Source organism: Hyaena hyaena, unplaced genomic scaffold, assembly GCF_003009895.1.
Source record: "Hyaena hyaena isolate Hyena2069 unplaced genomic scaffold, ASM300989v1 scaffold_11, whole genome shotgun sequence".
Lineage (NCBI taxonomy): Eukaryota > Metazoa > Chordata > Mammalia > Carnivora > Hyaenidae > Hyaena > Hyaena hyaena.
In genome coordinates, this window is record NW_024080643.1 from 1,331,023 (window position 1) to 1,357,222 (window position 26,200).

Consider the following 26,200-nt stretch of genomic DNA (forward strand, 5'->3'; position numbering starts at 1 on the left):
AAGTCAGTTCCTCAGTTACGCCAGCCATATCACAATGGTTCAGGGGCATAGATACTGAACATCCCAACATCACAGAAAGTTCTACTGGACGGCCATGTTCTAGGGACACATGAGGACCCGATTACAATAATAAAATGCCTTTCTTGGCAACAATAATTGGGATTTTTAATTTCAGAAAAAAGTCACCCTTTTCATCATAGTAGTGAATTCTGTCTCCAGTCCTTGAGCTGACTGGGACATATATGCTGTAAAATCCATGAATGCCAATTATCATCCGTGGAATCTCTTAGGGGTTGGTACAGACTGGATAGGGAAGGGGAGAGGCAGAGATGGTCTGAGGCTCCCTACAATCCTTTTCAACCAGTACCTCTGTTTCCAGGACTTATGTTTGTTTGTTTTTAAATGTTTATTTTTTTTATTGAGAGAGAGAATGTGCATGCACACACAGATGGGGGGGTGGAGGGGCAGAGAGGGAGAGAGAGAATCCCAGACAGGCTCCACACACATCATGAAGCCCAATGCAGGGCTTGACCCCACAACCATGAAATCATGACCTGAGCCGAAAGAGAGCTGGATATTCAACTGACTGAGCCCCCAAGGAGCTATATTTAAATATCAGTTTATGACTGAAAGCTCCTGAGAAACAGGATATACTCATTGTGGAATCTGAATTGCTCTAACTTATAGTATAATATGGACGACATGCTGGAGAGAAGCGTGACTCACCACATCACTGGAGACAGGCCTAACTTCTGGTCGATCGCTTCCAGTATAAAATCACGTTCTCCAACCTCAAGTTGGCCTTGCTGCAGCCCTGCAATTCTCCTGTCACTTCTTACTGACTCTCTTATTGTATTGTTCTAGTAACCATGACATGCCTTTCTACTTTATGAATCCCAATTCCAACATGTTTTGCTCTTTGTAAAAACTCTACTTTTTAATCACCTAACACAAATCAAGCTATCTAATGTGAATTCCATGGAGCGCTTTTCTCCTGCCTGGTATTTCTCTTTGCTTATCCTTTTACCCCTTTCTTTCTCTCCTCTCCACTTGTGTTTGATGTCATTCTTTCCTGTTTCCTGCAGGAACTGCTCCATGTATTACCCCCACTTGCTTTTATCTTCAATGGCTTCTTTATCACTGGATCCTTCCTCTTGGATCATAAACATTCTTATCTGTGTTTTTAAAAAGAGGGGAGGAGAATGAAACCAAAATACAAAACAACTTTCTCTGCTCCTCTACTAACTCCCTTCTTCTTCTTTTTTTTTTTTTTAATTTTTTAATGTTTTATTTATTTCTAGGAGAGAGAGAGAGAGAGAGACAGCGTGAGCAGGGGAGGGTCTGAGAGAGAGGGAGTGACAGACTCTGAAACAGGCTCCAGGCTCTGAGCTGGCAGTCAGCACAGAGCCCGATGCAGGGCTCGAACCCACGAACCGCGAGATCATGACCTAAGCGAAAGTCGGACGCTTAACCGACTAAGCCACCCAGGCGCCCCCTAACTCCCTTCTTAAAAAAAAAAAAAAGTTTATGTGTTTGGGAGATAGAGACAATGAGAGTCGGGGAGAGACAGAGAGAGAGGGAGAAAGAGACAGAATCCCAAGCAGGCTCCGCACTGTCAGTGCAGAGCTCGAGACATGGGGCTCGAGCTCACCAATGGTGAGATCATGACCTGAGCCGAAATTAAGAGTCGGACGCTTAACTGGCGGAGCCACCCAGATACCCCGAGTGCTTTCTTTTTCCTCCACTAAGCATCCTAACATTCACCTCTTTGCTCCATTCTCACCTGCCTTACCCCTTACAACCTGATTCCTGCCTTCACACTTCTTGTTCAGACTAACATCGAAGCTTCCAGTGAGCTCTTAATCACTAAGTCTGCATTTCCATTCTTCCTCATAGTGAGAGGTCAGCCTCTGCAGCACAGACTGCATTGACTGACCGCGTGCTTTCCGTGAGTCTCTCTCCCCCCTGCCTCTCCTGATGCTCCTCCCTCTTTGCTAACCACGCCTTCTCTGGCTGTGCTCCCCTCACCTGGTCCAGAGACAGGCCCTGAATGTGTCACATCCCTCCCTCATCTTGTTCTCCTTGCACTCACCAGCGCCGTCAGCCATGGCTCCTCTCCTTCATGTCACCATGTCAGCCCAGCATGTCTGTAAATCTGCCAGATGAGTCTATGTGAACGCTCTTCTGGGAGCTCAGCATGACTCGAGCCCCTCAGACCCTGGTCCTGAGCCCACAATCCTGCGAGTGGCGCCCTCACACCCACCATTCCAGCCACTCCACCCTCACAGGTGCTCTTGACCTACCAGCTCTGACTCGCTCACATTCGGCCCTTTCTTTCCATCCCTACTGCTGACCCCTACCTCAGGCTCCCACTAAGCCTCTCCTCCCAGCTCCTGCCTGTGAAAGGAGCCAAAGAACCCATGGACATCATGAAATGTATTCTTTCTCCCTGAAAGTGGAAGATATCAATCTGTGACCCCTGTTCACTGCCTTAAGGAATATATTGCAAGGATCTTCATGAGCCTTTCCAACAGATGGCCTGTGCGTGTTATAGCGATGCAAGAAAGCATGTGCCATGGGCAAAGTTCCTGTAAGAAGTCAATATGAGTCTAAAAGTTAGGCTCAGTTGCTTTTTACTATTTCTTCTCTGTCATCGTCCCCTAGTGTGTTAGTGTTGTGATGGAATGTTACCCCTGACCTGTCATTTCTGCGAATGCTAAAAGCAATGAAAGGTATGAAAACACCCTCCCCGACACTTCCCATCCCTCGTAGCCCTTGACCAAGAATCCGAAATGTGCGGCATTAGGCAGAGCGCAGGGGTGTGGAGGGGACTTCCAAGAACCTCACAGCACTGCATTTTATAGATAAAAAGCAGGGCAGTAAAACCTTTGAGCTGCTCTCTGTTTGTTGGTGTTCTGAAATTTCGATCTCCTATGGCAGGGTAAAAATAACAAAAGCAAGGTCTGGCCAGAAGGAAAGCAGCGCTAATTTGGGCACAGCTGAGATCACTCATCCCGGGTCTGCCTTGTCCAAATGACTTGGCTCACGATTATCATAGTAATTGTTCTCAAATACATTTCTGATTATTCACCATTTAAGAATCATAAATGGGTACCTAATTTTAACAGAAGAAAGTCACAGGATCCAAGCTCCTGACAGCCAAAAGTGGTCAGTTTGGTTCATTCGATCTCTTCCAACTTTATAATAAAAATTGGAGTCCAGTGAGGTTAACTGACCTTCCTCAAAATTATCCTATTACCATAAATGCTGATTTTGATGCATATTATGCAACTGTAGCAATTTTCTAATCTTGACCCCTTTATAGAGTTAAAAGGATCCTTTCTTCATTAAATATCCTGAATAAGCTAGACTGTGGCACTTATAAACCTCTTGAGGGACAATATGATTTCCAACAGTTCTGTCCACATATCTAAGTCTAGGTGGATAAACTGGATGTTACTTAAGCAATAAAGAAAATGTTTTCACTTACAGGCAATGCTGTATAGTACTCAGAAGAACCATGTTCTCCTTTGTAAATGAGAGTGAAGGAAGCAAAGAAAGAAGAAAAAAGAACCGAGTGTGTGGGAAGAATCTGGAAAATTAACAGCAAGAGTCACTGAAAATGATTCTATTTTTTCCCTATAAAGAATACTTTAAATTACATAATTACAGATTCCAGGGAAATAGGTATTTAAATCCATCAGTGACATGTGCTTGACTTCCTCATTTCCAGAGAAAATCAGAAGCTTATTTTGGTTTTTGTTCTCACTTTTCCCTTTTCCCCCACCCACCTAAATCATATTGAGATATTTGATGAAGTAAAACCCTAGTACAATGGAAATTAGACTCTGGCAAAATGAGATGCTGTGCGAAGCTCTTTACACACCACAAAATCAAATGTTCCCACTTTTTCCTACAGACATTAGAAAGGCACAGAAATAAAATCAGATCCAACTCTTGGCTTCTATTTTGAGCAGAGGTTTTAAATGTCATCAGCTTAGATTAATGTGCTATGTATTAGTCACTTTGAATAAATATGTTTCATTTAAAGGAAACCCAATTGGATATATTTCTTTAAATGATAACAAGCTAAGGGCATGGCAGAACCTTTTTAGATCAAGAAAATGAAACCTGATTTTCCTTGCCTATATTTTATAAATTTCCAAACAGTGTGAAGCTTGTAGCCCAAAAGAGATCCCCATGAAAATCTACTGATGAGCTTCTAGAACTGCCACCTTCAATGTTGCATAAATGATAAATGTTTCATCTTAATGTTCAGAGAGGTATTCATCATACACGACAGAGGGAATTATAAAAATTTTGAAATGAAATAGACATCATCTCCCTGACTTATATGTTATCATTACCACTTTCCCATGCTGGACACAGTTAATCCATTATGGCCATTTTTCCAAATGAGTGTTTAAATCCTTCTTAACATAGAACTTTATGCACATGGTCAATGAATGGAAATGGTCATTGAACCATTATGATTATTAATACGCAAAGACCTTTTCTGAGCACTTCGGATTCATTAATTCCATTTAACATTCTCAATCCTATGGTGGCTTTTTTATACTTACGCCTTTTTATTCTTGTTTTACAATGGGAAAACAGAGACACTGAGAGATTAAGTAACTTGCCCGAAGTCACAGAGCTAGTCAACGGTGGAGACAGGATGCAAACCCAAGCAGCCTATCTCCAAAGACTGCATCCTTCACCATTATGCTATCTGGTCTTTTAAGAAATGAAAGCCAATAGGGGGGGAAGATAGGATTTTAACCTTTTTTTATGGAAATTTTCAAGCACACACAAAAAGTAAAGTAAAAAGTACAATAAGTCATTATAGTTCCATCATCCAGCTTCAAGGAATATAAAATTTTTTTTATATATCTTTCCATCTTTTCAAATCTTTTGGGGGGGTTGCTGGATTATTTTACAGCAAAGCCAAAATACTGTCATAACCTAAAATGTGGAATAATGAGATCTGAAGATACAATGCAATAGGACTGAGAAGGGGGGGGGGGAGGATCTAAAGGGTATAAGGGCTTTTTTTACCCCCAACTCAGGAGGATTAGGTGCTCCCCCTTTTATACGCCTCCTCCCTACCCACCCACCCACCAAATGCTGTGCAGTCTTCAGCCATGGCCACACTCGCAGTTCCACACATGGATTTATTTTCACACTCCCATCTCTCCACTGGATTCTAACTTTGCAGGAATAAGATCATGGTGTCCTGATCACAAGAGCTGCAGTGCTGAGCTCTGGGCTTATCCCACAACAGATGATGAAAGAGGGCTGGATTGGGGAAGGGAAAATGGACAATGTGACAGCATGAAACCAGATAGCCCAGAAAAATGGGGCAGCTCAACTAAACATGGTAAATAAAATAAAAATATTATCCCCAAAATTTCAGTTTATTTTACTTACAACCAAAAATGGTCAACTTTTTAAAGAACAAAACAAAACATATTCACACTCTAATTCCATCTCCAGGTGGCCCTGATCATTATCCGAGTGTTTTGAAAAGGAATGTACAAAGATGTCAATAAGGCTTAATCTCAAATAAGCAAGAGCTTCTCTGAAATCTGACCTCACAGATCCCTTTCAGCCCCTTTTTCCACAAATAAAAAATGACTCCCTCCTTGCCAATGGAACATGAAATAGATTAATGGCTGCTTTAGTAGGAGTTATTAATAATACTTCTTGGCAACTCTGAACTTATTTCGAATTCATGTCAGATACAGAAAATCAAATGTGTTATTTATGTAAATGTATTTTATGGTATTCACGAGCATAAATGCTGAAGTTAACATTACAAAAAGCTTTCCTATTAACCCTTATTTTCCTTGATTAATCTGCCAAAAGGGCTAGTGATTTTCCAGTTTAGAATATTATCCTCAGACTGATTTAAGTATTTAAATAAGAAATAAACGCTAAAATATAATGAAAACATCTCACGTCTCCAATTAAGATATCTAGTTTTGAAAACTCTGAAATTACCCTGAAAAGCCTCAATGGTAGAGTTTTATGCCAATTCTTTTAAAGCAGCTAATTACATGCAAGGAGATATAGAAGTTATTAGAGATCTGTGAGACTATTAGGTCAGTCTACATGATGATTTATCTCTGAATATAATTATACTTTAAATGGCCTATTATCTTTTCTACTCTTTGAGTTGTATAGATTATCCACAGGCACAGCACAGTCCACAGAAGTAACATTTTAGGGATTCCAGAAAACTATGAAAACCACAATGGTGAAGAACTTCGTCAACTATCAAGACCCATGAAAGTTTTGACGAGGTGAAAAGTTCCCAGTACAAAACACTTCTGAAAGCTGTTCCACTTCCTCTCAGGGATCTCTCTTGCTCCACGCTCTTATGTAAGAGAAAACGTAAGAGAATTTCTACTAGGAAAGAATTTCTTTCGACACTGTACTGTCAAGGCCATGTTAGGCATAACATGAGGGATACTGAAATTATCAAAAGACCCAGCCGCTATCCCCAGGGAGCTGAAAATCCATAGGGGAGAAAGGGCATAGAAACAAATGACGATGAGCAGGTATGGGATAATCCACAGAAGCAATGAAAGCAAGGGGCCATAGGAGTTCTCAAGAGAAAAGACCGTTTCTGGTTCCACAAATAAAGGAAGATTTTTGAGAAGAAGTGGTATTTGAATGACACCCAAAAAAGACAGAATCTATAGAGGAATTTGGTTGGGAGTAGGGGGAGAGCCTTTCAGGGATGAATGGTTTACAGCAACACCACAAAGGCAGGAAAGCACAAAGCCCTCAGAGAAGAAAATGAACAATTCTGGTTGGTTGAGGGTGTACACACGGGGATGGTGCGTGGGAGAGGCCAGAAGGGGACCGAGCAGATCATGGAGGACATAGAGCTTCCAGCAAGAAACTGTAGCAAGCACAGGGGTGTGTGTGTGGGGGGGGGGGCACCATGGAGCAATCACAACAGGGGGAAAGGGAAAATTGTCTAGGACCATGTGCCTTAAGAATTATAGAGTGACAATGTAGTGGTGATGGTTTAGGTGAGAGGTGCTACAGATTTAAAGCAAAGTGAGCAGATGAAAGAGGATGGAGTACACAAGAGAGTGAGAACGGACTAGATTTGACCGCTGAATAGAAAGAAAGACAAAAGGAAGGGGAAGGTAATGCTGATCCCCGATTTCCAGCCTCAGTAGCCAGACCACAGATATTATTAACAGATCGACTGTGAGAGGAGGTACTGGTCTGTAAATGATAATTAAAGAGTCGTTTGGGGGAAATGTTCAGTTTAAGGAAATCTGGGTCAGCCTATTGGAGATGTTCAGCATCATGTGAAATGTGGGTGAATAGTTCTAGAGAGAGGTTGAGGCTGCAGATATGGAGTTGGTAGAGTGTCCAAAGTGCTAAGAGCTGACATTATGGATAAGATGAGCATGGGGAAGCCTAAAGAATTAGAAGAGGGGCGTCTGGTGGGCTCGGTCAGTCAAGTGTCTGACTCTTGATTCCGGCTCAGGTCATGATCTCACGGTTTTTGAGTCTGAGCCCCGCATCGGGCTCTGCGCTGAAAGTGCAAAGTCTGCTTGGGATTCTCTCTCTCCTTCCCTCCATCTCTGCCCCTCTCATCCTCTCTCGGTCTCTCAAAAAGAAAAAAAAAAAACTGGAAGAGATGCACTGTGAGAACAATCTTGGGGCGCTCAAACGCATAGGCCTCAGTGTACAGAAGACAGATGACACTACAGTAAACGGGGAGGCTGTGCCAGATATGGAGGCGCCTCAAATTCAGGAGGTTTTCTGGCTGCACCAATAGCTCCCCTACCAAAGATCTCCCAGAGCCCATCTCCGCCTCCCAAAATACAACCCCTCTGTGAGACTCCCTGATCACCCGCATCAGAAATTTACCTCCACCCAAGCCAGAAACATCTACCCAACTTTGTATCATTTTTAAGGCTGTAGGTACATATATCCCTGTGTCCTGATTATTTATACAATGTCAGCCTCTCTGTCTACCTCCCCAGCTCTACCCCTACTTCTCCAAATACGACTACCTCTCTGCCCCAGGGAAAGAAACAAGAAGAAAGCCCTCATTTTTCTTTTCTTTGCTTTTCAAATTCTTTGTCTCATGAGTTCTGGACTTCACTCACCCCATGGAGAACACATGGCAGATGTGAATGGGGAGGAAGTGGGAGGCAAACCATAACAGACCATGGCAAATACCACCATCTTCATCATATTATTTTCAGATAGAGATTTTCTTATCTCTTGAACACTCAACAGGTTAGGGGCTATTCAGAATACACAATGAGATAGGATCCTCTATATCAATTATTCTATCTTTTGGTGATATAAACTATTTTCATTAATGATTAATTCATGAAGTCCTAAAATTACCCTACTCCCCTCCAGAACCTCCAAAAGTTTAAATTATACCTACCCACTGGGAAAATCAAGTCTACAGTTAACTGCTGATAAATGTGACAACTAGATATAGTTTAGGCTCTCAGACATTACCAGCATTAAATTCCACAATAATTTTTCTTCTCTAAGTTGGAGGGTTTTTTCTGTTTTTTTTTTTAGGGGGGGGGGGGGGTTTGTTTTTTGTTTTTTGGGTTTGTTTTTTTTTTTTGGTCTCTGAAAACTATTACAAAAAATTATGAGCTACACATTGGGTCAGACCTACTCAAATACTATGATTTTAAGTTTAAGCTTAAGTTAGGGAATTACTTTTTCTCGCTTCACTTTAAATCTTTAAAAACAGCCGTGAGTCACTAACTAGTGTAATTTGGTATTTTATTTGAGATTCTAAAGGCACCAGCCTCATAATCCTCATGTGATGAATGTATAAAGGAGTGAAGGGGGCTGGGAGGGCGGTCACCTGTAACACAATGAAGGTCAAGGTTCTGTACCCATCCACAGGAGCTGAGTGACTAGCTGGGAATTATAGGAAGGCCGCCTGAACCCACACAGAGCACTGCCTTGTGATGAGAGCTATCCGTCTCAAAGGCAGCTTCTTCACAAGATGGAATGTTCTCCATCATTCAGTGTTTACACAGGGGCTGACTAACTACCCAGGGAGTGGCGACAACGTGAATTCAGTCTACAGGACCTCTCAAGGCAACTCTGAATCTAATTTGTTTCATTGACAGAAAGGAAAGACTTTCAATCATGAGTGTGTCTTCACCATATGTGGCAGCTTTAAGGACTAAATAGAGGAGGAAGAACACTGGGCCAGGACCCAGAGCAAGTCACTCGGATGTCAGTTTGCTCAGCTTTAAAACGAGGGGGTGGACTGGGTTCTAAGATTCCCTGATTTTAAGGTCTCTTAAAAGGGCTTCGTATTAAAAGTAATACGTTCTAAGTACATACAGGTATAATTCACTTCTCTGTGTCGGCTCCATTTGTCAAAACCTTGGGGAAAAGGTAAAGAGACACAAAGGTACTTGACTTAATGCCCAGGGGGCTGAAGATAGAGAGTCTGGGTCCACAGTGGAGGGTGGATTCCACACCCAACAGCGAGACCTACGTCCAGGGGAGCCCAGGGCTTTTTCTTCTCCATGCTCATTGTCACCTGCCCCTCAGGGCACAGGAAAGCCGCAGAGAGAGAGTTGTAGCTAAGCCAAGTCACCAGGAAATACTAAGTTCATAATGAATCACTGAAAAATGTCCTAAATATAGTATGCGTCGGTCATTGTGGACACTGTTTGGACTGTTTATAGGCACATGAGTATCTAAAAATATGAGCTGCACAGTTTCAAACAGTTCCTTACTATAGTCGTGTTTCAGATTTTGAGACAAGCCTACTCTGCCACAACAGAATTCCTAGTTACTGTGGTATTCCGAAACCGAATTCTGTGTGAATGTACTGTTTGAAGAAAGACCAACATTCCGAGAAGGAAAAAGGAACCAGCTCTGATAGGCTCGCTGTTTCGATGAGCTAAACCAACAATGCTTTGCTCCTAGCTTTGATCTAAGGACTCTGTTCTCTTCTGAGAGCCCCATATTTTACTTAATCCTTGTCATCAAAGCATCATATCTCCACTAAAGAACAGAAACAACATTTTTCTTGACATTACATCTAATAACAAGTATAAGCAGAGTGGTTAATGGCATGAAGATATCAATACAAATAAGTGAGACATTGTTCTGTGGTTTATTGGTGAAGTATACATTTTACAAATAGTTAGCTGGCAAATAATTACAAATCAATTCTAATGCTCCTTTTTTAAAAACTGGAAAGGAATTCTAAATACATGTTTATTATGTATTAATAACTGATTTATATTGATGTACTGCATGTTAATAACTATGCATTAATAATTAACTTATTATTTTACTACGAAGTCTTTAAAGTAGGAATTATTTTCCCTGGCACATAATCGCTCTTGTCTCCCTGGGTATCCAGGGTGTCCCCTCTCCAGTATCCCTTGAAGCAGATGTGAGAAGAAATTCCATAAGCACACCTGGAATTATTCTGTCCACACCTATCAGCTCTCCTTTAGCAAAAACTGCTACCATGGGAATAGGGTATCTCCATCATCCTGAGATTACTATTATTTTTTAAGGAAACCAAGGCCTTAACTTCTTCTTTGGAAAGATATATACCATAAGAGATTTTTTTTTTAAATCACTTATGCTCCCTTTAAAAGAGAAACATGCCACTAGGGATTTTACTACTAAAAAAGACAAATAATTGCTCCTATATTTAAAAATCTTCAGATCATCAATATACACACACATCTAAAAATAAAATATGTGTTAAACATTTGCAAAAAGCTCTTTCAGATTTTGAGAATCTACTGTGCCATGATGTAATCCCTCATGACAAGTGTATTCTTAAAAATGAGTCCTGTGTGAAAGCAGTTGTGAGATGCAGCACCTTTAGGAAACCAAGTGAGCAAAAAAATCTCTCAGAAACTGCTTACAAGCACATCAAGATAAAGGGAAAGGTAATGCATTATTTTCAGGAATAACTACGTAGACCAAAACGTAGAACTTTGCAGGTAGAAATGTGCCATGCATCATCTCTTTGAACCCAAGAAAGGATAGAGAAAAAACAAGCTCGGAGAAAGGAAATTAAAAAAATAATATAAATCCATCTCGTTCCCAGTCCCTCCCCTCCCAATCACCCCATCTTGCTCTCTGTTTCTTTCTCTTACTACTTCAGCCCGATTCAACTATTGTAATCCCTCCCAAAGACCACTCCGCATGAAAACCTCTACGACTTTCCTTGCTAACTGACATCTGAGATGTCATGGTTTCAGATTCAATAACAGTGACTTTGAAGTTGACAGGCTGAGATGGCCTGTGGTCGTCAAAGGCTCTGCTGAGGGGCGCAGCCTCCAGATCTCCTTCAGGAACCGTGGCTGTTTGTGACTTGCTCTGACACTATTAACACTTTAAGATATAACTTCCAACATCAGTCTCGGAAACCAGGCCTCGAGCAGCATCCCTCAGCTCATGGGGGCGTCTGGAAGCTTCCGGCATGCTACTCCCACTCCTCCTAGTACCCCACTCTGCAGTGGGGTCCTTTAGCGTGGAGACTGGAAATTCGTCCATTAACCCCTGAGGTACTGCCTCTAAATGCAAGGAGATGATGCAGTCCTGGAGTCCCAAGGGGCCTCCTGGACTCGGTCCCCACTGGCTCTGAGCCCACCAGCCTGTCTCACCCATCTATGGGAAGGAGGCAGGTACCCCCATCAATGTTTATGTTCTCGGCTTCCCAGCCCTGCACTCTTTCCTTTGTATTTGTTCTATAAAAGCTGTTGCCTTTGTAATGGACTTCAACCACCCCTCCCCTGACCCCTGCCATTTGTAAAAGAAGAAAAACACTGCTTTTCTTCGCTTTTGTAATACTGTGTCCTGGGGATGTGTTGAGGGAAGAGGTGTTGGGTGGGGGCGATTGGGCATCAGGGGGCTGGTCCCACAGAGATGCCCATGGGACAATGAGAGCTCTGTCCTCCCCCACCAGCCCCACCCTACACCTAACTGATCCTTGATTTAATAAACACTATAAAGAGTCAAAAATAAAGCCGTACTTTTCTATTTTTAACACTGTTTAGTTAACTTTGAGAAATCCAGCCAAGTTCTCCACCAAAATGAAGGCATTACAGGTAATCCCTGGGCACTGAAAGGATTCTCACCAGCAATATTTAATACATAATGTTTCATGACAGCGCAATGTGGTAACACCTATGTTGGAGCTTTCTTTCACTTCTTACCTAGAATCCATGGGGCACAGGGCTCCTGGAATCAGTCCCTGGCTAAGTCATTTTCTAGATTTAAAAGTTTTTTTCTGGCACTTTAAATCCTCATAACTGAATAAAATGATAATGTCAAACAGGCTTTCTTCTCTTCAGTAGATCATTTCCTAAAGTCCTAACGATGATAGATTAAGGAAGTAAAATAAAATAAGAAAAAATAAAAGGAAATCAAATCAACTCTTTCATACACAAAGAAATAAAGCTGTTATACCCACATGCTGATTCACCTGCTGCCCACCCCCATGGTCCTAGGGGCGTGTCCTTCAGGGGAACAGTTCAGGTTGGCCCCACCCACCCACCCTGCCCACTTACGGTTGGCCAGCCTGCTCTGCTCCGTGGGCGCGCTGTCCACGGACTGGGTGCTGGAGACCGATGACACGCTAGAGCTCCGCACAAAGCCAAATGCCGCCAGCTTGGCTGCCGGGAGACGTGAGTATCCAGGAGGACGAAGTCCAGATTTTGGTAGATTGGATTTTGCAGCATTTGAACCAGAGGCTTTCTTTAAATCTGCTATAAAACAAACAAACAAACAAACAAACAAACAAACATCAATTGGCAACGAGATAGAGGAATACACAGACTATGAATAGTAATCTAACTCTATCATAAACTGGTCACAATTAATCTTGCATGGTGCGGTTCAGCATATTCACAAATATATCTTTCTTAGAAAAGCTCCTAGCTGTGGGCTGGGAGCTTCAGAGAACTTGCACAGGAGGAGAGGCAGCAGGCAGGTGAGAAAAGAGCAGACAACCAGCCCTATTATACAGCCATAAATAACAGTATAAATAACAGTATATGGTGCTTAGGAAGCTGAATGGAACGCACATATATGGTTGCAAGTTACCCTAGAATTGTGACACTGACATACACCTTAAAATCTGACATGCAATGGGTAGAGAGCCCTTGTGGCAAATATTCATCAGCAATTATACACAATGAGAAGTCACAGAAGCATGTTGTTGGCTAGCATTCTGTTCATTGTAGGAATGAGGTGAGCATAAAACATGGAACTGACCAGACTGAAATCCAGTCTGCATGATTTACTAGCTGTGTAACCTTGGGCACTTGACTCAGCACTTTAGAACCAATAGAAGGACTGAGGAAGATAAAACCGGCCTCAAAGATATAAATATTACTGCTTGTAACAGAACTTGATAGATGCTCCAGTTAACACTACTATGGTTTTTTTCTCCTTTTTTTATGATGTGTTTTTATGTTACACTAAAATTCAAAAAAATAAACTTTAAAATTAGTCCCCAAATATGTGCAAAGCCAGCTAATTTTAAAACAATAGAACATCATGCTATAAATTAACCATCTCAGCATGATGATGTCTGAACGAGGCTCTGTTCATAGCCACTGCAATGATCATTTCCACACTAAAAGGGGCTTTCAATACCAGATAGAACCAGAATGTTATCACACACAAATACTCTTTAATATTCCTTAAAATAAAAAAGGAGCAAGTATCCTACTATCCTGTATAATTCTATTGCCATTTAGCAACTTTTACCTGCAACCATATTTACTGTGAGTGCTTATATACATACCGTTCATCAGTGCTCCTCACTTTTTATCATCTACTGACAGATTAACCAGGTTGCAAACTAATAATAAAAAAGCCATTTATCTTTTTAATTGACATCTAAAAATCAATAAGGAATCTACATTAGAAATAGATCTATGTGTGAAAATCTGTAGAGAACCAATAGATGCCAAGCTGGACCACTCGTGCCTCTTCCTCACTGGGAGCTTCTCCTAAGAGCGAGGCTGTAGCCAGTTGCACATCCATGTAAAAACAGAATATGCACAACTTTGGTTTCTTCATTTCTGGGTCAGGAAGAGGAGGAGGGGGAGGGGGAGGGGGAAGAAAAGTGGGGGGAGGGGAAGAGGAATCAGGTGAGTACAGAGGGCAGAGAGAACAGGGATTTTGGGCTGCAATATTGCTAATTCAGTTCTGTCCTAATGTTTGGGGAAAAAATATTCAAATATGATGAGAAATAATCACTGTTTAATAAGCAGTAATCGCCCTTCTGTATCAGCAATTAAATGTCATGTCAATGCCTCCAGCTGTTACTTCTGCATACTTTTAGATGATACTCCCAGAACAATGAAAATATCCCTATATATCAGATATTGTCTTCACAATAAGTTTACACCAACTCAATTTTGAATATGCCTGTAAAACAGTAAAGGAGTTGCTAAAATATTAGATGTCATTTCAACAGTAAGTAGACACTAATCCCACCACATTTTGATACTAGTTTTAGTTATATATAACCTCTTCCCTGGCCCCCTTAATCAATAATTGACCTAAGATTACATCAACTCACCTGAGAAGAATATGAATTAATTTGTTTTTCCTAGAAAACAAACCCATATTTGAGAATGAAGAATTTCTAGGAGAACCATAGCATGTAGTAAACATTTAATATTTAAGAATGAAAACTTAGTTTACTAAATCATTATGTAAGGCAATAAGGGCACTGAAAACGTTCAAAGAGGAATTTATTCTACCCTACCCTTACTGATATTCAGTGACTGCTCATGCCGTCAGAAGAAAGGCAGTAGCAGAACATGGAGACGGAAGACTCAACAACGCAGGATCCCAAGTGCAGGTGAAGTAGGTTTCTAAGTGACTTCCAGACTATCACTTTCTTTTAGTCCATCTTTCCCTTCTAATAAAGGCACATAGCGTGTGTGTGTGTGTGTGTGTGTGTGTGTGTGTGAGAGAGAGAGAGAGAGAGAGAGAGAGAGAGAGAGAGAAAGAGAGAGAGAGTATAGGCTACTTGTGGGAGTATGTCTTGCCCCAGATATCAGTGTACATAATTTTTCTAGATTTTACATAATCTATACATCAAGTTACTATCCAATGGCCTCTCCTTCTGCCAGATAAATCTCACAAATAGCTTACATACCTTCGGGGTTTGGAAGAGTAGGTCTCATTGTTCTTTGGAAACCACCAGTGCCTAGCACGGTGGGTCTGATGTTATTATTCAACCACATTTAGCTAAAGTTTGCAGTAGTCAAGCTTGCAAACCATTCATGCAGCCTGCTGTGTGAACTGAACACCTCCACTGTCTCTCTGCATGAGAACTAGGCTGGTGTGGGGCTCAAAGCTCAGTTTTCTAAACAAGCACCTCAGTGATCCTCATTCAAGTCGTCCCTGGACCACACTTTGAAAATGTCAACAGAAGACGCCACCTCACCCAGTGAAAGGTGATCTTCAGCATTACATTCAGCTGCTGTGAATGTGCCTTAATTTAATCTTAGCTTCTCATAAAAGGAATTTAATTATAAAAATGTGTACTCCTTACTATTTCTCAAGTGCAGCATGTCAGAGGAATTTGTTTTTCAGCTACTCAGTGTCCTTGGACTATTCAAGAATATAGTCTATTCAAGAATATATTTCACAGAAATAACCTATGAAGGTGCATAACAAGTCCTCAATAAGCAAACAATAACAATTAATGTTAAATAAAACTGAGCACACACAAAAGAGACCCCTTCCACAATGGTGCCACAAGCTCCATGGACACTTTCTCCAGTGAATCAACCATTGATAGTAAAAAATTAAATTTTATTTTTATTTATTTATTTTTATTAAAAGAAGTTTTTGAATGTTTATTTTTTGAGAGAAAGGGTGTGAGTGGGGGAGGAGCAGAGAGAGAGGGAGACACAGAATCTGAAGCAGGCTCCAGGCTCTGAGCTGTCAGCCCAGAGCCTAACGCAGGGCTCGAACCCACGAACCATGAGGTCACGACCTGAGTCAAAGTCGGATGCTTAACCAACTTAGTTACTCAGGTGCCCCCGTAAAAAATTATTTTTAAAAAACAACAATCACTTCCCCACAAGGGCACTTGTGGGGATGAGCAATGGGTGTTATATGGAAACCAACTTGACAACAAACTATTAAAAAAAAAAAAGACATACACATAGGTCAATACCTGAGAGTCCAGAAATAAATCTGTACCTTTAATGGCAACTGATTTTTGACAAGGGCGCCAAGAAAAAAACAAACAAAAAAACAACAACAATCACTTACAGTTTCTAGAAATTGTTCCAAGGGCATACAGTGAGTGAATAAAGAAAACATTTATATATGGAAATCTACTAAATCCAGTAAGAAGAGTCAGACTGGATGGCACTTGAGCCTGATGCACTCCTTTCCTCTTCTGCAACCCTGTCTGTCTCATCGTGATGAAAGCTTTAATCTGGTGGCTCTGGCCACGACAGCAGGTTTCCTCTCCCCCTTGGCAAGAGCTACAATATCTCATTGAGAGAGGCAGGTTACCACCATTTCCCAACCCTATGCCCTCCCGCTAGGTTCATGTTGCAGAGGCTACGTTACATGCAAGCAGGAAGCCAAAAGGTCAGAGGACCCTTCATCCAGCCCAAGTAAAAAGGCAGAGGTACGACCCCAGGCACAATAGGCCAAAAATACTGGGGCCCTAATCCCTGTTTCCCTGGCTCCCTTGTAAGCTAGAGGTTCAAAATCAGGAGAAGTAAAGGGACAAGACCAGAAGCTACTGCCTCCCGCCTGGCACCCACTTGTAAATCAGAATTGTCACTCCTAGAGGGACAGACCACTGTCCCTACTACACCCCCCAGCAGAATCACGACTGAGAGATTTGCCAATGGTAGAGACTGGCCATAAGAATGAATATCACTGGAGCACTCTCTGTAATGCCCACATTAAAAAAGAAGAAAGACGGGGCTTCTGGGTGGTTTAGTCAGTTGAGTGTCTCACTCTTGACTTCGGCCCAGGTCATGATCTCATGTTTCATGAGGTTCTGTGCTGTCAGTGCAGAGCCTGCCTGGGATTCTCTCTCTCCCTCTTTCTCTGTCTCTCTCTCTCAAAATAAATAAACTTTAAAAAAGAAAAAAGATGTCCCAGCAATAAAGTAATCTTCCATCTAAAGACACTGAAGAAAGAAGAGCAAACTAAGCCTAAGCAGAAGGAAGGAAATCATAAATGCCAGAATGGTAATAGATATAACAAAATGAAAAAATAAAAGAGAAAGTCAACAAAATCAAAAGTTGGTTTAAAAAAGATCAACAAAGTCGACAAGCCTTTAGTTACCTCGACCAAGGAAAAAAAGAGAGAAGACTCAATTTGTAAAATTAAGAACGAAAGTGGGGACATCACTACTAATCTTGCAAAAAATAAAAGGAATTATAAGGGAATATGATGAACAACTATAACCAAACAAATCAGACAACCTAGTGAAATGAAAAAATTCCAGAAAAACACAAAGGAAAAAAAAAAAAAGAAAATCTGAATATACTTACAACAAAGAAATTGAATTAGTAATCCAAAATTTTCCCACAAAGAAAATCCCAGATACAAATGTTTTTAATAGAGAATTCTATCAAGCATTTAAAGAATACCAGTTCTTCACAAATTATTCCAGAGAAAAAGAGAGAGTGACAGGGGGAGAGAGAGAGAGAACACTTCTACATTAATTATATGGACCTTGATAACAAAACCAGACAAAAACATCATGAGAAAAGAAAATTATCTCTTCCAGATGCAAAATTCTCAGCAAAGAAATAGCATACTAAAACCAGCCACACAAAATTTATTACATACTATAACCAAGTGCAATTTATCCTAGGAATGGAAGATTGGCTTAACATGGAAATCAGTACCATAAGAAGAAAAATGACATGCCCATCTCAATAGATGCAGAAAAATCACTTGACAAATTCCAAGAGCATTTCATGATAAAACACTTAACACACCAGAAATAATAGAAAGATGTCCTCAACCTGACAAGGGGATGAAAAAAAATTCCATAGCTAACACCATACTCATGGGAAAAGACTGAATGCTTCTCCCATAGATCAAGAATAAGGTAAGGATGTCTGCTTTCACTACTTCTACTCAATAACTTGTGGAATGTTCTAGCCAGGGCAGCAGGACAAGAAAACTAAAAGCCATGCAGGTTGGAAACAAGAAGCAAATCTTAGTCTCTATTTGTAGATCACACAATCTTGTATATAGAAAATATCTATGAAATTTCTAAAAACGATTAGAATAAATGAGTTCAGTATGTAAAAGTCAACTGTAGTTCTATATACTTGCAATAAATAATCCAAAAATGAAATTAATAAAATTTTATTTACAACAGCATCAACAAGATAAAAATATTTAGGAGTGTCCCACTCCCCTTTATATTTAACTGCTAACAGCTATCAGGTTTCAACCCCCCACACCCCCTTTTATATTCCCCTCCCCCTCCCCCTACACAGGGCCATGCTTAGCACATCGTGGGTGCCCACCTCCACTCATTCTTTGATTGGCTTTGGGTGACCTAGGTCGCAGCTCAGAACAAAGGACGNGTTCTGCCCCACCTCTGGGAAAGCTTATAAGAAAGCCCAGTGCTGCCCCCTTAGGCAATGGCGGAAGAGTCGAACTACAGGAGCCCCTGTCCATCTCCAAGGGAACTCTCCCCCCGCCACACCCCCAACAATACAAGAGGCTGACCCAAGTGGGAAATTTCAATAATTAATTGGATTTTCGGAGACAGGAATATGTGATTGGGGTGGGGTCCTTAGCGTGGCTTTGGGTCAAGTATCTTAGCTTGGACCTATCCCACACCTTACAATGGAGTTGTAAGTGATGCCAAGCTCAGGGAAAAGACCACCTTGTGCTGTATACGGGTCCACTGGGTGACCGCTCATGAAAAAGCAGTCAATGGGGGGGGAAAAAACCAAAAAAGAGAAAAAGCCATTATGTGAAGTGCTGAGGTCTGCACTCCTAAAAGCGAATGACTCAGCAGGACCCTTAAATACCTCTATTGCTGCTGCTGCCTATGCCTCTCCCAACAAAAATCCTGATCCTTGGGGTTATAGAGAAAAGTACCCATGGCAACTCTGTAGTACAGTGAAAGGGGTTAATTCAAATTCTCTTTAATCCTGGGGTCCTTAAATCCTACAAAGTAAACCCTAGCAGCGGGGGTAGCCTCCAACTCTGATGATACTGATTTGAAGCTCTCTGGAGGAAATCTATAAATATAAGCAAAGAGAGACTCCTTAGTAAAAACAGCAAAGGGGAAAGAAAAGAATAGGAGAGTGGAGGAAGGAGAAGGAAAGAAGCCTGAATTCGGCAGAATAAACAAAAAACTGAAACCGAGGTTGACAATGGGACCCAAATGGAAATCCAAAATTAACTAAGAGAATTTATCCTCCAAAAGATAAAAGGGAACTGACTTTTGTACTTCTACAACATAGCTTCTGAATTAATCCTAACATCTCCTTAAACATGTGGATTGGCAAAACTTTATGCCTTGAATCAATACTGGGACTCAAACTACAGCTATACCTGGGGATCTCATTAAATTTAAATATGTATCCTCTATAATATTTTATAAGCTTAAGGGAATTACTGAACAAGTAATAAAGGAAACATAGATATGCTTCGCCTTAACCATAAGAATTATCATCTTGCCTAAATTTCCCAGAGTCAGAGTCTCCATTGCCCTATACTATCCCACAGTGGGCATGAACACTCTATGATTGATACATTAAAAGAATTTAAACTGATAAATTTCAAGGATTTAAGTTTTTCACCCGTTAAAAACTTGGCTTGACAAAATGGGACCCCACAGACCATACCTACAGTTAAAGTAGTTAACAGGACTTTGTGTGAATTAAAGCAAGGCCCGCAAGAATTGAAAGCCTTTATACAAGACCACTGCTATTCATTAACAAGCCAATCTGGCCCATCGTTAGTCCCTCGGTCACAGTTTTCGTTCACTTCTGAAGAGACAAAAGTGCCCCTTTACACAGCGGCTACCCACAGGGCACCTCAGCAGCCTTGCCATCACGCACACCCTGTGCAGGCTAGCTCTTACCTGGATCCACCTCTCTCCAGGAGCATAAGTGTGCACACATTACAATAATAACATCTTCCTTTGAGGACATTCATCTGACACACTCATGCAGAACATATAAATACAAAGAAGCTCATTGAAAAGGGATAGGCCACTGTCTTACACATAGTGCAAGGCTCTGCCACCTTAATTAAATTCCTAAAAATTATTTGGTCAACTGTGGGGAACACCATCCCCGATACTGTCAACAAATAGCTAGTGGTTCTGACAGCATCCAAAATATTAAAAGAAGCCCAGGATCTTTTAGACTCTTTCAGGTTCGGGAGGCAAAATATTTGTCATTCAGAAATTTACATAAGCCCATTTATGCAGTTCTACTTGCAAACTGCCTCACCTTCAGCGGGATCCCTTCCAATAAAGGGCTCTAGAATCTGTTCAAATACCAATCAGCACACACTTCCATTAGTGCCCTTGGAGATGCTCTCACCGTAGAGGCTTTAGCAACCTCCTCTCATGCCTTCTGGGGTTCCTAGATCACTAATAACGGCTATAAGTGGCTCATGGCATTCCGTGTAAGAAACTGCCCTCCTCGGTCCTGCAAGATACCATATTAGAGTGGCATATACTGGTCTCTCCTGAAAAGTAAAGCTCTCATCTGCCCTGAACATGTGACCCTCCACACCAAGGTCCCCAATATGCCTTAGGTTATAGAAGTGGCAGCCCACAAGCTCAGCAGTGGTAGCCTGGCCTTCTTGCTACTGGGTGGAACCAAATCTCGGCCCTACGGTATAGCCTGCCTGCAGAAGGCGGTGGCCTCCTTGTCCTCCGTCCCTTGCCTCATGTCACAGTGCTAGAGGAGATAACTCTTCTCCCATTGGCTACCTGGGGAGCCCCCTGGGGAACAGCAATGGGAAGTCTGCACACTTTCTAGGAGGAACCCTACCTGTCACACACGTGTGACCGAGCTTGTGGAGAGATACTGCTTTTCATCCCTTAACCAAGACACTCCCAAGGGTCAGTACAATTAGACAAACTTCAGATAGTCATCCAACACTGGATGCTCTTGTCAAAGTCAATCCCATGTGAACATTTTTATACACTTGGGCCACTGGCATTGGCCTGGCTGTCTGGTCTAGCCAGAAGCAGCAACGGTTGCCCTTTTAAAGGTTAAAAAGCCCACTGAGAAGCTTTCTGTATCACAGACACCCAAAATATAAAATTAAGGTCACACAGGTTTCTGCACTTACTACATCCACAATACAAGATCTCACTATAACAGTGCTTATCCATTTTTAGAGTTCCAAACTTTACTAATAGTAAACAAGGTAATCATTTTGCTTCTCAGAATACGTAAAGCTGGGCTCTTGAACAAGGCATTCGATGGAACTTTCACCTTCCTTAATGGCCTCGGGCTGCAAGCCTCAGAGAGCACTGTATTGGCTTACTCAACAAGTTCAAATTCAAGTTAATATAGAACATTTTAGTCATCAAATATCAGGGCTCCCCCTCTCTCCCCATCTGAGAAAGCTCATGAGCAAGCCTGGTGTCCCCCCTCCCCTCCCCGGCACCTATGAAAAGTCAAACCACACAAGCACCAGCCTGAGTACGGCACACTCACCCAGCCTACTCCCTAACCACAACAACTTCAAGTGAAGCTCCGTTCCTTGCTCTCTCCCAAGCCATTTGCACCTGCTTTGAAGGCCTGCTCTGCTCTCCCCAGACACATGAAATATGTAGATAATAAAGCTTTCTACACACTCTTGAGGTAAGTGTGTGGCATCAGCAATATCCACTGGGAAAGAGAAGCAAATGAGGGCTTTCCATTTCATTGTCCATGGTAGCTATGCAATCACCTCATTGGCAAAATTCCAATTACAGATGACCCTTGAACAGTAGAGGTTTGAACTGTGTGGATCCACTTATACGTGTTTTCTTTTTTCTAATAAATGCTGTGAAAGTATTTTCCCTTCCTTAGGATTTTCTTAAAACACTTTTCTCTAACTTACTTTATTGTAGGAATACAGTATATAATACATATAACATATAAAATATGTGTTAATCAACTGTACGTTATCAACAAGGCTTCTGGTCAACAGTAAGACTTTGGATTAACAGCTATCAGTAGTGAAATATTTGGGGAGACACAAGTTACACACCGATGTTCAACTGCACAGGAAGACTGGTCCTCCTAACCCCCACATTGTTCAAAGGTCAACTATATGGGAGAATCAAAGTAGATGGTTTTTGGGTTTTGCTTTGTATTAATTTTACTTATACCAAAGTGCTTGAAAGTATGAAATACACTGCCTATAGACTATAAAGCTATTTTGTGAAAAGACTACTCTGTAATATTTCATTTTGCTTTACTATAACTCCAAATTGCCTGCATATTTTCCTAATACTAAATGAGTATCTAAACAAATTTAGGGGTTCATGTATATTTTCAAGGTGGCTGCATCAGGAATAAATTTGATATGCAAAGTGTAAAACATATTCTCTGAAAACTACAAAACATTATCAAAAGAAATTAGAGAATACACAAAAAAGTAGAAAGCATTCCATGTTCATGGATTAGAACACTCACTCAATGTTCTTAAGATGGCACTACTTCCCCTGTTGATCTACAGATGTAGTGCAATTCCTATCAAAATCTTAGCTGGCTTCTTTCAGAAACTGACAAGCTGATCCTAAAATTCATATGGAAATTCAAAAAAACACAGAATAGTCCAGCTCTTGAAAACAAAAACAGAAAGGGCCTGATCTTGAAAAACAAAAACAAAGTTAGAGGACCCACACTTCCCACTTTCAAAACGCAGTACAAACCTACAGTAATCAAGACTATGTGGTACCAGTGTACGGACAGATACAGTTTAACAGAAGAGAACTGAGTTTCCAGAAATAAGTCAACATGCATGGTCAACTGAATGTCCACAAGGCTGCCAAGACTGTTCAATGGCAGAAAGAAATGGTGTGTCAACAAATGGTGCTGGGACAACTGGATACGTATGTGCGTAAGAAGGATGTTAGACTACTACCTCTCGGCATATTGAAAACATCTCAAAAATGGATTAAAGACTTCAATGTAGATGGTAAAACTATGAAACTCTCAGAAGAAAACATAGCTATAAATCTTCATGACCTCAGATTAGGCAACAATTTCTTATACGTGACACAAAAAGCTTAAGCAACAAATGAAAAAAAAAACCCCTGAATCTCATTCAAAGCGAAAGCTTTCAAAATTAAAACTGCAATGTGACAGCACCTCATGCCTGTTAGAATGGCCACCATCAAAAAGGGAAGATATAAATGCCGGTGTGGAAGTAGAGAAAAAGGAACCCTAGTGCACGGCTCCTAGGCTTGGAAATTGGTACAACAACAATGGGAAACAGCATGGAGAACCCTCAAAAAATGAAAATAACCCAGCAATTCCACTTCTGGGAATATATCCAAAGGCAAAGGACATAAAAGAGATATGTACACCCCCATGTTTATAGCAGCATTACTGACAATGGCCAAGACATGGAAACAACTGAAGGTCTGTTAATGGATGAATGGATAAAGAAGTTATTTTATACACACACACACACACACACACGCATACACATGCACAAACAAGAATATTATTCAAGCCATTAAATATGCGAAAATCTGCAACAACATGGATGGAATTTGAAGGCATGATGCTAAATGAAACAAGTCAAACAGTGAAAGGCAAATACTGTATGATCTCAAATAGAGAATCTTAGAACAAAAGAAACAACAAATAACCCCAAACAAACTCACAGCACAAAGAGATCAGTTTTGTGGTTACTGGAGACAGGAGGCTGGGGGAGAGGGGACTGGAGAAAGATGGTCAAATGGTACAAACTTTTAGTTCTAAGATAAATAAGTACTAGAGGTGTAAAGTGCAATGCGATGACTAAAGCTAACACTGCTGTACAATATGTAGGAAAGTTGTCAACAGTAGATCCTAAAAGTTCTTATCACAAGGAGGTAATATTTTCCTTTATTCTTCCTTCTTTTGTTTTGATTGTGTCAGTGTGAGAAGACGGATGTCAGCTGAACCTCTTGTGGTGACCATTTCACATCATATGTAAATCAAACCATCATGGCTTGTGCCTTTAACTTATACAATGGTGTATGTCAACTATTTCTCAGTAAAACAGAGAAAAAAATGTGAAAGATTTCATGTTTAAAGGACATAATCAAGAAAGCAGTGGGAGGAGGGGTACCTGGGTGGCTCGGTCAGTTAAACATCTGACTCTTGATTTCAGCTCACGTCATGATCTCATGGTCCATGAGTTCAAGCCCCACATCGGGCTCTGTGCTGACAGTGTGGAGCCTGCTTGAGATTCTCTCTCTCCCTCTCTCTCTGCCCCTCCCCGACTTGCTCTCTAAATAAATAAGTAAGTAAGTAAATAAATAAATAAATAAATAAATAAAAGCAGTGGGGGGAAACAACCTAAGAATGGGAGAACACATTTGCAAAATATATACCTGATGGCTCTCAAGTAAACAAAATGTATGGCTAACTCTCTAACTCAACAATGAAAAGAAAAATAACCAAATTTTAAAATGAGCCAGGATTTGAGTGGCTCCAAAGAAAATATACTGCATGACAATAAGCATACGGCAAGATGAATAACATCCTTAGGCATCAGGAAAATGGAAATCAAAACCATAACGAGATACCACATCACGCCCACTGGAATAACCAGTGGTTATTATAAGTTATAATAAGACAGACATTAACAAGTATTGGTAAGATGTGGAGAGAGGGGCTCCTACACTCACGGTAGGAATATAAAATGGTGCAGCTACTTTGCAAAACAATCAAGCAGTTCCTCAAAAGGTTAGACACAGAGGTACCATATGACAGAGCAATTCTACTTCTAGGATATTTCCCAGAGAAATGAAATGAAATGAAATGAAAACATAGGTCCATCCACACAAAACTTGCACATGAATATTCATAGCGGCATGACACATAAGAGACAAAGGCAGAAATATGCGAATATATATCAACTAAGGAATGGATAACCAAAGCATGGAATGCCAATGCCAATACACTGGAATATTTTTTAGTCATTACAAGGAATTAAGAACTGATACATGCTACAGTATGGACGAACCTTGAAAGCATTAATGCAAGTGAAAGAAGCTAGACAAGACAGACCACATATTGTATGATTCTACTCAATGCAATGTCCAGAATAGGCAGTTCTGTAGAGAGAGAAGTTTAGGGGTTGCCAGGGGCTGGGGTTTGGGAAAATGAGCAGTGCCTGGGTACACGGTTTCTTTCTTTTGGGGTCATATAAATATTCTAAAACTGACTGTTGTGACAGCTGCACAATTCTGCATATGGTTATGTACACACACACACACACACACACACACACACAACCATTGAACCATATCGTTTTAAAGGGCAAATTCTAGGGAGCATATGACTATATCTCAATGAAGCTGTTATATCAAAATAGAAGTTTTTTAAAAAGAATAAATAATTCTTATCTTTGGTTGAGTAACAAGCTTGCACTAAGGCCAAGCAATGCTATCATTCCAGTCTCTGTCACCACTGCCATTGTCACAGGGACTGTATCAGAGACAGAATTTGGTCTATCATTGTGTGTCCTCCACAAAAAAACCCTTCTAAGAGACAGGTGAATGACATGCTAGATCAAAGACCCTTCCAAATGGATTTAATGGTAATGGAGAAATTAATTAAAGTAACTTCAAAATTAATAAACATCTACAAAAAATCCCCTTTAGGATCAAATATTCAAATTCTATGCACAGAAGCTGAAGTATACTTATTTTTATCAAGGATTTATGTTCTTGCAAAACTTTGTCCAAAAAAAACAGATAAAAATTCTTGTTTGAACAACAAAAGAGATTTCGCTGCTACTGAATGTTTCAGTGATGTGTCGCTATTTCAAAGTAATGCTGTTTTTCTTTTGAAAGATAAATCTTTTGAAGAGTGCAAATCTTCACATTTCAATGAAACTTGAAGAACTAGATCTGTTCTTACCTGTTTTCCTTTTTGTGTTGATTCTCCTTTGAATATATTTTTTTTTTTTTTTTTTTTTTTTTTTTTTTTTA

General features: G+C 40.7%; 1 protein-coding gene across 3 annotated transcripts in view; it reads right to left on the reverse strand.

Annotated features, from left to right (window-relative positions):
* Positions 1-26,200, reverse strand: part of MTUS2 (microtubule associated scaffold protein 2) — a 350,179-nt gene that overhangs the window by 284,707 nt on the left and 39,272 nt on the right. The window contains exon 3 of one of the 3 annotated variants that reach the window (XM_039255679.1): positions 12,570-12,764. The exons of 1 other annotated variant lie outside the window; for it this stretch is intronic. In XM_039255679.1, coding sequence (XP_039111610.1) covers positions 12,570-12,764 — 195 coding nt within the window. Of the gene's footprint in view, positions 1-12,569; positions 12,768-26,200 lie in introns of all 3 variants that reach the window. One more of the 3 variants, XM_039255682.1, reaches the window with a different exon arrangement.